General features: G+C 33.2%; 1 protein-coding gene across 1 annotated transcript in view; it reads left to right on the top strand.

Annotated features, from left to right (window-relative positions):
* The first annotated feature begins 5087 nt into the window (after nt 1-5087).
* LOC129227931 (titin homolog) overlaps nt 5088-16860 on the top strand; it is a 111028-nt gene continuing 99255 nt past the window's right edge. The window contains exons 1-2 of the mRNA XM_054862551.1: nt 5088-5106; nt 6755-8554. Of these exons, the coding sequence (XP_054718526.1) occupies nt 5088-5106; nt 6755-8554 (1819 nt within the window). The remainder of the gene's footprint in view (nt 5107-6754; nt 8555-16860) is intronic.

Genomic DNA, 16860 nt, shown 5'->3' with positions numbered 1-16860 from the left:
GACTACTCGGCCAAAGTGCTACTCGGTACGTCTCTAAAGATATTCATTAACTTTGGATGTTTTAGCATTTCGCTTTTTTTTTTTCACATTTTAGCTTTTTTGCTAAAAAAGTTTTGAACTCGGCTTAAACCCTAGTTCTTACTTAATTTATTCGAAAATTTTCTCTGCAAAAATATTGGGAAAGCTAAACAATATTATTCGATTAAGCTGGGAACTTGAACACTTGCGTCTAAGTGGAAGTATTTGGTTCCGGGAGGATTTTTTAAATTCGTATAAGTGGGGGTTTTAGTTTATCCGTTAACTTATAACTTATTTCTTAAATCTTACGACACATTACATTAACCTTACTCTTACTCATTTATACATAAAACAGAAAAAGTAAAAAAATAAGACATCATGATATTAAGTGGTCATAAATATGAAAAGTCAGCTTATTACTGATTTTTCAAACTTCAAATATCTAAAAGTTGATTTACAATATAATAAATACTGCTAAAAAACAATCTAATTTAATTAATTACAGTGATCCAAGTTTAATAATAGTCATGGTGCAGAAACATTTGGTTTCCTGCAAGATTTATTTACATAACATTACCATGATTGTACGCTGTAAAATCATACATCTGAAGCAGTAGATTTTCAAATAAATAAAGGAATTTAAATTTGTGCAGAATTGCAGATAAATTAACCAAATTCGACACATATCATACTACATGCAATATGGAAGACAATTTTCAACCGTATACGATTGTAATTCTCGGCCAAATACTCAGTATTTCGCAAAATATGGTACAATTCCTAAAAGATAATTGTTTTTTGCAACTTGAACAGTATTTTCCCTGGAAGAGATAATAAACTCAGGGAAATAGAGAGGGAAGAGTCAAAGTTTCAAATTTACTACTGTAAATGCATTCAACATTCAACATTGCTTACGTATATGTATAATCTAAAGTAAGAAAAGAATAGGTGCAGTGGCACTCATTGATATGTTATAAGTGCGTTTCAGCTCTTAAAATAAGTGTTAGTAGAGATAACATTTAGTACACAACAAATAACTAAAAATCTAATAAATGAAATAATTTTTACCCTGGTAATGGCAAAGAAGAGGAATTTTTAAAATTAATTGGTGACTGTTTCTTAGATCAAGTTGTAACTCAGGGAACTCGAGAGGAGGCGATTTTGGATCTAGTTTTTTGTGACATAGGTAGTTTTGTCCAGGGGTTGAGTGTAGGGGAGCATATTGGAGATAGTGATCATAACAGCATTAGGTTCCGGGTTAAATTTGAAGTGTGCAAAGATGATAATTTTAGGTTTGTGCCCAATTTCAGAAACACTGATTTTGTTGCACTTAGGCAGAGCTTGAAAGAGGTTTTTTCGTCAGGGTTGGAAAATAGTGACGTAGATCAGCAGTGGACGGAATTTAAGGATAAACTTGCTAAAACCGTTGGGGACTATGTTCCATGTAGGAGAAAAGGTGTTAGTACCAAAATTTGGCCCATGTGGTTCTCCAGGGAGACTAAAGAAGCTCTTAATTATAAGCAAGCCACTTTTCGTAAGTTTAAAGAAACTGGTCAGAGTGCGGAGAGGCTCCAGTATGGTAAGGCAAGGCGAAATTTTAAGTATTTGGTACGGACTCAGAAAAGGGAATTGGAGCAAAGGCTGGCAGATGACATTGATGGGAACCCTAAGAGGTTTTTTGCTTACGCTAATTCTGGGAAAGCTCGAAACAGTCGAATTGGGCCTTTGGTTGATGAGTATGGAAATTTAATCCAAAACGATAGGGATATTGCAAATGTTCTAAATAACTTTTTTTCCAGTGTGTTTAACGTTAACTGTATCTCAACAGTTGACACTAACAAGACACAAGCTATTATACAGCTTGAGGATTTTGTATTTTCCAGGGAGGAGGTTTTATTTCATTTGAAAAAGATTAAAGCAACTAAAGCTCCGGGACCAGATAATATTTATCCAAAAATTTTAGTTGAATGTGCAGAGGAATTAGTGGATGTTATTTTGAATATTTTCAATGCTTCTTATAACTCGGGGACGGTGCCAGAGGACTGGAAGCTGGCTAACATAACGCCACTCTTCAAGAAGGGGTCTAAAGGTATTGCTGGGAATTATAGACCTGTAAGTTTGACTTCAGTGATTTGTAAGATTTTCGAAACTTTGATCAAAATTAAGATCATGATGTTCTTAGAGACTAATAGTCTGTTGACTAGTTTGCAGTATGGTTTCAGGAAAGGTAAATCCTGTACTACTAATTTATTGCATTTCTACGACAAGGTTACCTCAGCTTTAGATAACAAAAAATGTGTGGATGTTGTTTATATTGATTTTCAAAAAGCTTTTGACAAGGTACCGCATGTTGCTCTTCTCAGCAAGTTAGCTGACATTGGAATAGGAGGAAAAACTTTACTTTGGGTTAGAAATTGGCTTACTGGTAGGAAGCAAAGAGTAGTTGTGAGAGGAAATCATTCTAATTGGAGCGATGTTTTAAGTGGGGTTCCTCAGGGATCAGTTTTAGGGCCTCTTTTGTTTATTATATTTATGAATGACATCAATGAAAATATTTCTGGAAGTATGAATTGTTTTGCTGACGATGTCAAAGTTATGGGGATTGTCGAAAATGAAGAACAAGTAAAACAGCTGCAAGAGGATTTAGATCATATTACTAAGTGGGCAGATAAATGGGGTATGGCAGTTAATGTAGGGAAATGTCAAGTGCTACACTTAGGTCATGGAAATAAGCGAATGAGATATCGTTTACAGGGTTCAGTCACAAATCAGGCAGAAAATGTTATGGATCTGGGTGTCTTTATAAATCAGGACTTCAAGTTTAGTCAACAGTGCAGTATTGCTAGTAACAAAGCCAACAAAATGCTTGGGTTCATCAATAGATCTATTTCAAACAAATCTAAGAAAGTTCTTCTGCCTTTATATAGGAGTTTAGTAAGACCTCATTTGGAGTATGCTGTTCAGTTTTGGTCGCCTTATCTGAAGAAAGATATTTTTGTATTGGAAAGGGTTCAAAGAAGGGCAACTAAATTAGTAAGGGGACTCTCAGATTTAGATTATGATACCAGACTTAATAGGCTTAACATGTATAGCCTGGAGCAAAGGAGAGTCAGAGGGGACATGATTCAGTTATTTAAATTTATCAAAATGAAAGATGTAAATGGATTAAATTTTTGCCGGAAAAGCAGGACAAGGGGTCATTGTTTTAAGCTATTTAAATCTCAGGCTAACTTGGAAATCAGGAAAAACTACTACTTTAGCAGGGTCGTGGGCACTTGGAATAGCTTACCGGAAGAGGCGGTAATGAGCAAGGGAGTGGATAGCTTTAAGAGGGCCATTGATCTTCATTGGGGACTAATTAATTGACTAGGACCAGCCTAGCTGGGCCCAGAGCCTGTTGCTGGTCGTCACATTTGTATTTGTATTTGTATTTGTATTTACCTTTCCAATAGAGGCCGCCATGCTTGCTATCATCACCCTCGCTTTTCCATTTCCGGAAGATGGCGTTGCGCGCGCTGAATTCCTATTGGCTGTCAGTCGATCCGATTGGCTCAATTTTACGGTGAAATAACCGCTTTCTCAAAATACGGTGAAAATACTGTTTTTCTTTCGATTAATGGTTTGAAAACCATCTTTTTTATGGTTATTTGACTGTTGAGGCTGAATACGGTAAAATGACAATAAAATAAACTGTTATTTAACCATTTTTTCAGTGAAATTTTTAACAGTGTAGTTGATCTTTAAACTGAGAACTAAAACTGCATTTTGCAACTTGTAGCAATTCAGGAAACTTTTTGACAATGATACTTGATTTTTCGAGGAAGTGGAGAAAAACCCTTGAAACCCCGAAACGTTACATGGAAATACTCAGTAACGTTTCGGAATTTTTTTGCAGTGTGGGTACTGTGACAAAATACATGTTGCAAAACATTTGGCGAGATTTGGAATACCGCTTTGACATTCTCCGAGCTACCAAGGGAGCACACGTTGAAGTTCACTAACGTAAGTGATCTTCAAAACAATAAGTAACACTAACATATGTAACAACATCAAATTTGAATTGTTAAGTCAAATGGTTATTCTGTAATAAATGTTTATAACCAGGGCAAGAGTTTTTGCTCACACTGTATCTTATTGCGGTCGAGACTGACGTAGAACCATTGTAGTTGGATTTTCGTTCTGGTTTCTCATTTAAAGCTCGTATTACACGGAACAACTTTGGGAATTTTTTCACGCATTTTTACAGGGGTTTGTGCATTAAAATTTGTGGGCCAAAGTAAGTGTGAGCCAAAATATTGGTTAGGAACTCACCTTATATTAAACCGGCCGACAGGAGATAATTGTTTTTTCTGAAAACTTCTCCAAATAAAGAGCACCTTTTTCTTTGGTGAAAAATTCTGGAGCTCGCAGCAATTTTCCAGTATAATAAATCCTAAAGTTTTTGTAATCACGTCGTTTTTACCTTCAATTGACTTTTTCTTTATTTTTAAGCCATCTGACGAAAACAAAACTTTGTCTGGAACTGGAACTGAAATATTGTGATTTCGAAATTATTGTATCTCTGCTGAAGTCCATTGCTTCTGCTGTAGATCTTCAGTTATCAGAGGATGTGTTTCCATGGCAGATTTGCAGTTATGTCACCCTACCAGCGGGCGCTGCGTTTTGCGAAAGTAAGTAATCTAACCACGATCTAATGTTTTAATGTATTCTTCGTATACACAGCGCTGTCGATCTTCTGGTACTGACTTTTTCTTCAGCTTGAAGTAAAGATTGCTTAATATTGAGTGTGACGAAAAGCATACCAGTTACAAAAACGTAAAGTTGCTTAGTTGCCAATTTCCTTTTTTTTCGCCAATTTTAAAGTGCATTGATGTTACCTTACATTATTTTAATTACATTAAAAATTGCATTAAAATATTTTATTGCTTCAATAAATAAAATTTATTAAAAATAAATTTTGAAACTTATGTAACTTCCTCTTAATAGTTTAGAAAACAAACTTTTTAAGGAAAACATAATGTGTCTTTTTCAATTTTTCAGCTCAAATCATTACGGAGAAGATAGAAGCGATGGAAGAAGGCACAGAAAGTAATTTTAGAGTTTAAAATTTATTATTTTTTCGTTTATTACCGTATTTTATTATTAAGATACTTATTTCACTCGTGAAAAATGACTACACAAGATTTAAGTAGATTCTACCAATACCAAACATTTCTTAAATTTTCCTTTAATGCAAAGAGTGAACCTTCTTTTTCTGATTCTTATTTCGTCAAAATGTTTAAAATCGGATGTAGTTATTGATAACTCATCACATTCGTATTAGGTTCGAGTAACACTTAAAATCTGGATGAGCTTCTATTCGTATTTGAATTGTTATTTTGTAATGTAAAATTGACAATAAGTTTTATGCTTGTTTCATGTTTGTATTCGGCATAGAATTGTTCAATTTATGTGACTGGAAAAAGTTAATGGCCACATGGTGTTGCTGGAGTACATTAAACTCCCATTCGAAATTAAAATAAACTAATTTTCATACTAAAAGGAATTGTTATTTTTGGTCAGAATCGAGTAAAATCCTTTTTTTCCCCCAAATAATTTCGAGCTCTTCATAACTTTTGACTCGATGTAAATGGGCTAAATAGACACCCCTTCCCCCTCCTAGATTTCACGGGATCCAGCAAATTCGTTTGTACATTTTTCATCAAAGAGGAAATACTTTAAAAAGACATTAAAATGTAAGAAAACGAGCTGATGTGTGAATCACGTGACTCCCTTTTACTCCAATTTAATGTTATTTCTCCATTACTGGCAGTTTGAATGTGATTCAATAGTTTACTCTCTAAATATCACCAACAGTGGCCAAATTGAAACATATTGAAAAAAAATCGCCAAATTTGTCGCCAAGTTGGCGACAGAACTTGGCGACCAATAGACTGGCGATATATCGCCAAGTGTCCGCCAAATTATAACACCACTTGAGCTTACATCGAAATTAACAATGATTTCCTTCCAAAAGGGGGCAAAAGACACCTTTAGAAACACCCGAATGCAACCAAAAGGGGAGGTGCACAACTAGATCCTTCTAGGAGTCTACGTACCAAATTTCAACTTTCTAGGACATACCGTTCTTGGCGCACATACATAAGTACATACAGACGTCACGAGAAAACGCGTTGTAATTAACTCGGGAATCGTCAAAATGGATATTTCGCGTGTCTATACGTTCTTAGGCACTTATCCCCGTGTGGTGGAGTCGAAAAAAAAAAAAAAAAAAAACCACGCAATATTCATTCGGGGGTGAGAAAAATGGAAATTAAGGTCGATTTTCGAGTGAAATTTTTTTTCGCGAATACAATACTTCCTTTTTTGTAAAAGGAAGTAAAAATCAACAGGAAAGCATTATAATTCATTGGTAGAAGTTTATTCAACATGCGAGCCATCTGTACAGTTAATTTGTAAAACTTTAGAGGGAACCAACCAAATTCTGTCTAATAACTCAAAAAGTCATAAACAGTACTTTTGCAACTCTGGCGATTTAACTATATTGCCTGCCTGCTATTCCGTGTGCAGTGGACAGCAAAAACATAACATGTATACGTACTAAATTTCACTTTAAGTGTAAAACTTCATTTTAGATATTGAATCTGTTTTGATTTTTTTTCTGATTTGTATTAAGTGAATGATGCACTGTGTTCTGCAGCGTATCGCGTAATTAATATCTGCTTTTTACGCATAGGTGATTATTCTACGACTGGGGAGTCATCTGAAGAATCATCAGGTTATTTTACGGGCCATTTCACTACTAAAAGAAGTACTACTCAAAGTACGATATCTCTTCCAGTTGCTAAAAAATCCGAGAGCACAAAAATAACGGTAGCACCTGAAACAAGCGGGGAAAAGCCTGCAGGAGAGAAAAAATCTGATGAATCATCTGATCATATTACTTTTGAATCTACATCCAAAAGAACAACTTCCCCTGCTGCCAAAAGACCTGAAGACATAAAACCTTCTATAGCTCCTAAAACAAGTGGGAATTTTGATGAGAAAGATACATTAAAAGAATCATCAGACCGTTCAACGGTTCAAAGTACGGCTTCTGAAAGAAGCATTACTAAACGTAAATCGTCTGTTTTGACTACTGAAACAACTGAAAAAACCGAAAGCATGAAACCTATTATAACACCTGAAACAAGTAAGAAAAAACCTGCCAAGGAAGATAAATCTGAAGAATCATCTGATCATATTACTATAGATACTACTACTGCTGAAGTAAGTACTAGTAAGAGTACTTCCTCACTCTTAGTTAGGGATACAAATGAGACTGAGCAAGTAACACTTGAAGCAAGTGGTGAAAAACCTGCTGGTGAAGATAAATCAGAAGAATCATCCAATCATATTACTGTCGATACTACAACTGAAAAAAGTACTGTTGAAGGCACGAAGTCTCCTCCGAGTACAGAAAAAATCAAGAAAGAAACTGCATCCACTAGAACTCAATCATCTGAGCGAGGACATCAAAAACCTGGTGAGGAATCTCAAGAATCTGACCTTGATCAAAAATCGATTGAGCCTAAGGAAGAACTTGGGGAAGAAACTGGTCAGGAACCTGAGAAAGAGACTGGGCAGGAGAGAGGTGAGGAGCCCGATGATGAACCTGGGCAAGAGACGGGTGAAGAGCCTGGGCAAGAAACAGGTCAGGAGTCTGACGAAGAAACTGGGCAAGAAAGTGGACAAGAGCCAGGGCAAGAGAAAGGTGAAGAGCCTGAGGAAGAGACTGAGCAAGAAACCGGTCAGGAGCCTAAGGCAGAACCTGGGCAAGAAAGTGGGAAAGAACCTGGACAAGAAAGTGGGAAAGAGCCTGTACAAGAAAGTGGGAAAGAACCTGGACAAGAAAGTGGGAAAGAGCCTGAAGAAGAAGCAGATCAAATACCTTCAATGTTTTTGCTAGAGCGCCAAGGACATGCTGAAAATGATACACCCAAAGAAACATCAGTTAATTTTACAATCGATACTAAAAATGAAAAAAGCACTGCTAAAGATAAAATATCTCTTTTGACAGCCAAAAATACTGAAGAAGGAACTCCAACTAATGCGTCTGTTACAGTTGGAAAAGTACGTCTGGTGCCTAAGAGGGCTCCTCAAGAGCCTCGTGAAGCATCTCAAGAACCCAAGCAAGAGCCCGAAGAAATACAACTATTGCCAAAATACGAAAAACCTGAACATGCACCTTTCATGTTTTGGAGAGAAGCTCTAAAACGTGACGAAAGAGATGCATCTAAAAAACCATCAAATAATTTTATTAGAGATCTAAATACTGACTTAAACTCTACTGAAAGGGCTCTTTTTATTAGAAAAACCGAGGAAAGATATTCGACTATTGCATCTCAACCATATGGGCTTCAAGAGCCTGCGAAGGAGGCAATATCAGATAGAGCTACTGGTAAAATTAGTAGAGGCAGTACTATTGAAAGTACATCTGAAGAATCGTCAGTTTTGACCATTCCCGATAAGACGAGTTCATTAACTACAGCTGAAGGTAAAACCGGATCTCCGTCTTCTCAAAGCTCTGGTACAGAAAAAATAGCACCTTCCTCAACAAGCAGTATTCCCTCACCTGAGAGTTACAAGAAAACCACAGGAGGTATGGAAAATATGGCAAACGTTAATTTGAATAATCTTGATTCTATATTTGGTATCCCATTTACATAGTGTCTGGAAAAAAAAATGACGCAACAACTTCTATCTGTCAGGAAACAATGTATGTTCCTTTAAAAAGTTTAACATTTCAAAATAATTAGACTCTCATTTCGGAATGTTTTCAGGCACTTTAAATTACTTCAAAACTAGTAAGTTAATCACATTATTGAATTAAACTCGTAATATGAATTAATAGTAGTTTCTCAATTAACTTGAGGGTGTAATGAATTAAGCATAAATATATTTTCTGAAGATAATCTAAATTTTCTTTTCTTTTTTTTTGCCAGCTCTAGAAACCTCTGTTATTTTGTGATGAGCGATATAATGATTTATTAAACGAGCACGGGTTTTGATTTACATGAGGCGAGGAAAGAGTTTAGTATATTTTTCAAATTTCATAGAGAATGTTCTCTCTTGCCCTTGATCAGACCGCGTATCGAGGAAAAATAAAGCTAAAGAACCAACAAAATTTGAGGTTTAAAAAATTCATTATTTTTTATCAGTTATCTGCTGCATAGTGAAGCCACAACGTTTATCATTTATAGGCGAATCAACTGAGCTTCACGTATCTTTTGCAGTGCATGTTAGACATGTTTCAGTTAGATTTGGCACTTCCCAAAGTGGCTGTCGCTGCACCTGGCGTTTAAATTAAAACAGTAGGGGGAACCTTGAAGTGGGCATGGTATGAGATAATCTTTGTTGTTAATGAAACAAAAAAGTGCTCTAAAAATTCCTAATATATGCACTTTATTACTATTATTTTTTTCGCACAAACAAAAGTTTTATGTCTCAATAAAAACACGAACGGCTTTCCTATTCCTGAATTTTTTATATGTTCTCGAAAAATAAATTTTTGGCGGTAATGTGTACAAAAATAGTATGCGCATTAATGATATGCCCCAAAAACACACAGTCCACTTGGTATAGCTTTCAAGGCTGAGTTGATTGTAACACGAACGGCTATCCTATTCCTGAATATTGTTCTCGAAAAATAAATTTTTGGCGGTAATGTGTACAAAAATAGTATGCTCATTAATGATATGCCCCAAAACACACAGTCCACCTGGTATAGATTTCAAGGCTGAGTTGATTGTAACACGAACGGCTATCCTATTATTGAATATTGTTCTCGAAAAATAAATTTTTGGTGGTAATGTGTACAAAAATAGTATGCGCATTAATAGTATGCACAAAAAAACACACAGTCCGCCCTGAATAGATTTCAAGGTTGAGTTGATTGTAGCACAAAAGGAAAGATAAAATTCAAGGAAATGTTAAATATTTTATTGTGGCCTATGGGGAAAAGAATAAAGCAGATTATATTGTTTTGGTTGAGGAGCAGAATAATTTATTATAAATTTTCTTTTATGAAAATATTCAAAAGTGAGAGAAAAACGTAGTAATAATGCAGTTATTTTGATAATGTTCCTTTTTTATGCAGTTTTTGCATTAACGTTTTTGCATTAACGTTACATATGCCATTGCGTATGCACATTGCATTTACATTTATTTCGGGCTCTACTTGTCAAAATCTCAGATATTTCTTTTAATTATATTTATAAATCTACGGATATTTTACTCCAATAAAAAATAACGAAAGAGTATAGTGCCTTTACTCTATATCCTAGGGTTGGGGTGCTACTAAAGTCGGTAATAATATCTTCAAAAGTGCCTATAAGTAAATAATGGGTGGAAGCACTGCATACTTCCTAATGTAATGTATAAAATATGCAAGAAATGTGATCTCTCTCTCTTTTTGAATGTTATACAGGGTGTTCCGTTTTAACCCGCAAGACCTCTATTTTCGCAACCGTTAGTTCTAGATGTATACATTCAATTGCAAAAATGTTCAAATCAGATGCAGTTAATATATTGAAAGTTTGAAGCAAAAATAAAAATGAGTCAAATAATACAAAATTTAACTTTTTATACGGGCCCTAGGTCTCCTAGCTAAAATTTAGAAAAATAATATACATTAAAAATTATTCCTGACACAAAAAACTTGACATTTGTGCGACCAGAACTCAAGGAGATATTCCAGTTCAAAGTTTTAAGGGACCATACTGAAGATGAGATTGGAACTTATCGCCCTTTCAGAAGAAGAACGTTTCGTCCAAGTAAGAAAAATAAGATATTTATATTTTTCATTGGTATTCAAAAATAAATGCAAATGTTATGCCGTGATACGCAAAAACACACAACTAAACCTCGAACAATTTGAAAAACCACACACTATGCACACATAAAATTTTTAACACTTGTTACCCGTGAATTTTCCCCCAAAAGGTGTTATTGACAGTGAGTGAAAGTGGTGTAAGGCACAAAACGATGTGTTTCATATCTCGGTGAATATTGGTCGTAGTACTAATTTCAAAGTTTTTGTGTTGAAATTACGTTTTAATGGAGATTATTTCCCTAAATATAAGTTAGGGAACCTAGGGCCCGTATAAAAAGTTAAATTTTGTATTTTTCGACTCATTTTTATTTTTACTTCAAATTTTCAATATCGTAACTCTGCATCTTATTTTGAACATTTTTGCAATTGGAAGTAAACATCAAGAACTAACGGTTGCGAAAATAAAGGTCTTGCAGGTTAAAACGGAACACCTTGTATGATACTTAAATGAATGGGGCGACGAGTGAAAATTCAAATTCCTCAAAGGGTAACACAAGTTGTAAAAGTTTGATAAACCCTAGGGCCAAATGTTTCTATTTAATCAGCAGTAAATTGAAATACGGAAGCAAAACATTTGTCAAACTGAAGGTAAGTCACTTGAAAATATGAACTCAGTATCGGTCGTTTCGCGTCAAGGTTCGGGTAATTCTTGAGTTAAATGAAAAAGTAATAAAAGAGATTTGTTTAACCGTTGCTTCGTTGTGTGAGGATCACTAAAATGCACTATAAATGATTTTTCAATTATTATTTGTCGATTAAAAATTAAATAGTGGAAAAAACTGCAGCATTCTGCTGTGTCTATATTTTCATATTAATAACATTACATTGTTGCGGCGTTATTCAGGAATGTTTACCGCAGTCACACCAAACTAATAAGGCATTTTTTTTTAAGATCCTTGAAAGATATACCTTTTGAAAATATTCAGTGTTAAGTAATGCTTTATGACCTTGAATGACAATTTTAATGTCATATACCTTGGCCGAATGACGTATCTTGCAAAAGCCCATAACTGGAACTTTAGAATGACACGTGGTAAAACGCACTCTAGCTTTTATAGGAACAGAAAAAAAGAATTTTTCCAAATACCAAGCCTTTGCCTTTTACCAATTTTTATGTCTTTTAACTTCGAATAGTTAGCTGAAAAAAAAAATGTCAATACATAAATGGAATACAAGTCGTAAATTTTAATGGATTTATTTCACATGCGTACGAAAAATGTATTTTTTTTTAGATGATTTGTCTTGAATTGACCCATATGTAACTTTTTACGCTTCATTTTTCATAAAAAGCCCTTTATAAACAAATTATAAATTTATAATTTTGCCTATTTATATAATTTAAAAAGTAGTTAAATCAGTCAGAGTCGGAATTCATTGTTGGGAATTTAATAACAAAAAATACAAATAATGAAACTTGTAACATAATAAAAACCTTTTTCCAAATTTTGCTGTCGAAAGTATTTTTGTCTAACAATAAATTTAGAGTGGTGATATTTCTTGTATATTTTTATTGAATCTGCAATGACTTACACATACAATAAGGATTTAAACATCTGTATTACAGCTGCAGTAGAGCTGAAAGTGTTAATGATTTAACTATCTAAATTTTCTTAAATAGGAAACTTAACTGAAAGCTGTACTCAACAGATAACAATAGAAACTTGAAACAAATAAACAAAGCAAAAAAAACCTTGTAATCATAATTAATTTCTTTTACATCTATGAGGGTTACATAGTACAACAATACTCTTTTTTTCCCCCTAAAGAAAACAGAATTTTAACGTTTTAGAAACACTTATTTTTATAAATGGTCCTTCTTTGCATTAGAATTGAAACTACTAATATTTTGTTACTCATGATGGCTGTAATGGAAACATGAATTGCGATTATCAAGAAATAATTACTGAAGGGGATTTGAAACAAAATGTTTGCAGCCCAAAGTTAGGTTCTTGCGATATGCTTGTTTTGCTAAGGACAGTAGATTATAGGGGGGGGGGTCATTGATTGACACCCGTCATTTTATGGGTCCAATCAAATGCAAGACCATTTGTTGGAACTTCAAAGAAAAGTTTAGAGGAATTCTATGAAAGTTTAAAAAATACTAAACAAATAATATTGAACAAAACTTGAAAATTGAAAATGTTGCTTTCTTTGATTAATATTGCTAATCATTCGATATGGTTAGATGCCGAAAATTCTTTTTGATAAATTATAGCACGGAAATAGATGCACTTCAAAAAATAAAATATTAGATGGTGCGAATTGAAAATACATGTAATGGCCGGTTGCCAGTGGCTCAAGTTGTAGCAATCTTTAAAACACATCTTCATACATAAATGGCTACTTCTGTGTGTATGTATGTCCGGGGTAAACTTCAAAACTACTGGCTCGATTTTAACCATTTATTTTCACCATAGATTGCTACATTATCAGGGAGCAACTTAGACTATAATTTATTTCTAAAAAACTTAGTTTAAAAACGTTATGATGGAAAACAGTAAATGTCATGTAATTTCCCCTTTAAATGATTAAATATAAAACCCATTGTTACGAAAATTCGTTACCTTACAACAGCAATATTAAAAGCAATCATCATGAAAATTTTTAATCAAGGCTTCTCCGGAGCAAACATGAGTTTCAAGTCATTTAAACATTTGAAAACTCTACTTTTTGCACACTTTGGGAAACATAGAGAGCTTTTTTTTTCTTTTTTTTGTGTGTGTACTATTTAATTTAAAAAAGCGCACGATTTTTTTTAGTGTTCTTTGTTTTTGTTAGATCATATTTTAGAAATTCCTCAAATTTTTATATGCTTCAATTCGTGTTTTCGTATCTAAATGAATACTCGTTCTTTACACTTATTGCTGTTTTACTTTTATGGGTAAGGAAGAAGCTCGATTTTTAATCACGTCAAAGCTGTGTGTTTTGAGCTGTTTCAGTTAAAAGAGAAAACGAAAGAAAGTAGCGACTGTTTCTCACAATTATTACTGACCCAGGCAACGCCGGGTATTTTTGCTTTTTAAAAATATATCGTTATAAATTCGTGTGCATTGTCATTTTCAGAATTTAACCCACTTATGGTTTGTTTGCTTGAGAAATCAAGTTCTGTCAGGTACTTTTGAGACACCTTCTCTATGGGTCATTCCATGCGAAATGAGCAAATCAGCTGTGGCTGACATGTCACAGATTTCAAAGAAAATTTTTATTTAGGTAAACCATACATATCTATGAGGGAATGCAAAGTATGGAAGTTTAAAAACTGTTTGTTGCTTTGTTATTGAAATTAGAAGTTGATGCTTACGCTATACCTAAATTTTCAGAGTCCATTGCTACTAGGTTGTGACTCAAAAATTCCATAAGTTATAAACGAACACTTAAAAAATAAATATTTCCGCATTCTAAAAAAAATTCTCTATCGAGAAAGAGCAAAGTAAAATTTATTCGGATCTTTTTTTGAAACTGAGATATTAACAAAGATTGAAATTTTGCCAATTTACTTCAGATTTTAAATCACTCTTCTAGCTCTTTTAATGAAAAAATAACAGTAAAAATGATTCAGATTGAAAAACTATCTATAACTAACTACATGCTCTAATTTAGTAACTGTTTATGAATTTCTTGATGACGAAATTATACTTTAAAAATTCGAAAAGTTCCAAAAATTTCATTTTTTCCTCTGCTTCAGATGTTTTTTTTGAAGATGAGGGAATGCTCTAAATTTACTAAATTTTTTTTACGTAACATATTGAAGTGTCTTTTAGATGCTACTAAATTTTAATCATTGGTATCAGCGTATTTTTGTTACTAGAGTAACTTAAATTAAGGTAAAATTTCATTAGTTACTTCTTTTTATTTTGTAAGTTTAGCAAAACTAACCATTTCTTTCGTGTTTCATTTTCTCAAAAGCATGTTTATGAAGTACAGTCTGAAATGTACATTTTTTTAAATTGAAATAAATGCTAGTTTTACTTGCTTTAGCATCATTTAGTCGTTTATCCAATTCTTTGAATTCTCGTAATTTCACATAAGGGTCAATCCATACAGTGTAAATTACTCATTCATGTTCAAATATTTCTAAGTTATCAAATTAAAATAATTATTTTGAAAATTACAATATGTTTTTTCAGTATAATGTATTATATAGGGCACAATATACGTAATTTAAGAAGGTGCCATGACGTTTTCACACTTTTTCTTTCTGTTTTAGTGTGTGTGAATTGACCAGCAAAAGTGCTTAATTTCAAAGACCTGTATCTTTTTTACAAACCAAATACAAAAAACAATATGTATAACATGTATAGTACTTGAACGGAATATTCAATTGGCCAGGAAATTTTATTTTTAATTCCATCCCCTTTTGGTTTATAGGGGTCTAAAAATGTCATTTTCGTCATTATTCCGATTTTTGAGGGGCTGTAATCTATAAAGGGTGCACAAATACACAGCAACAGGTATATATTCTTTTTAGCATGGTTCCAGTGATTCGTTTTTGTCGTATTTCATTTTGTGTTTCCGTCCCCTACGTGAGTTATCCCGCTTTGAAATGAGTAAAATTTTTACATTTTGTCTTCAACTTTAACCTGTTGCCATTATTTTAATTATTAACTTACAGCTACGTAACTCAGCATGAAAGACTATCAACTTTTGCACTTTTACATCAAAGCGTTAAATTAACTCTCATAAATGTAATTCAAATAGATATCGGTCAAAATGCAGAGGTCTATTTTTGACTGCGAAAATCACTTTTGATGACCTCTAAAAAATCAAAGGTCCAGTTGAGAGAAAAAATAAAAAGGGTTTTAAACATATTTCATATGCAGCTTTTCGGAATATGAATTTCAAAAAAAAAAAAAAAAAAATTAAAAGTGGTCGAGCGCACCTATCCGTCGAACCTGTATGGGTTGACCCATAAAACAAAAAAAAAGCTATTTTTCTGAATTTTATTTTACGTTTGGAAATCAAAGACCAATTTCGAGTTTCTTCAAGCAAATAATACAAACACAGCTCTATATTCTTGTAAAATTTAAAAGTTGTCTGAATTTTCCCTCATTTGAATTTTTGTGTGTATGTGAAGGGGAAAATCATCATTTTACAAAATGTCACTAAGTTTAAAACTGATTTTAAAGACAAAGGAGTTAAAATACAACTTCAAAAGTAAGGTATTTCTTTTATGATACTTAGCACATTATTGAGTATTAATTTCATCAAAGCTAATGCATTCTTTAAAGATTGAGATTAAAAAATAAAATGCTTAATTATGAAAAAATTGAAATATTTTCAGTTTTTGAAACTCGGTTAAAAGTTAACTATAATAACTTTGAAAATTTTACTGATATCAGATGAATTACCCTACTCCATAGATTGCCACAACATATAACTTTTATGTTTTCATTAAATAGTTAATAAGATACAAGCCTTCAAAAGTGCAATATTTAGCATGTATGTGAATGCTGTTCAATTTGGCAAATTTTCAATCGCATGTAACTAGTCAAATAAAAAAATTTAATCAAAAATATTTTAGATATTTTTATATAGGCATAAAAGGAACCTGTATACCAAATTTCATAAAAATCTGTTACCATGCGGCCACCACTTTTTTGGGAATTTTGCTCATTTCGTATGGAATGACCCCTATGTATTATAAATGAAAATGTTTTCGTACTAATTGAAGGGAAAATCCAAATCGAATTCACTGATGAATAATTTTTGTGCTTAGTCTCTTTACAGATTAGTTTGATGCTTGTGCAGTTATCTTAAGTCCAAAAAGAAGAAATCCAACGTTGTTTCCCTTTATAGATCTGATACAGGATGTTTTTTACTTAACAGATTATTGATTGTGCAAACTTTCTGAATGCTCTGAATTTTTTTTTAATTAACAATCTTAAGATTTTGATTTTTTAAACAGAGAATCTTCATTGCTGGGGATTGATTGGCGGTTTGAAGTAAGAGTAATTGTTTTGATTTGAGTC

The sequence above is a fragment of the Uloborus diversus genome, chromosome 8 (genome assembly GCF_026930045.1).
Source record: "Uloborus diversus isolate 005 chromosome 8, Udiv.v.3.1, whole genome shotgun sequence".
In the NCBI taxonomy this organism is placed as follows: Eukaryota; Metazoa; Arthropoda; class Arachnida; order Araneae; family Uloboridae; genus Uloborus; species Uloborus diversus.
Note: the sequence above shows the minus strand (reverse complement) of the source record. Positions and strands in the feature narration are given on the sequence as shown.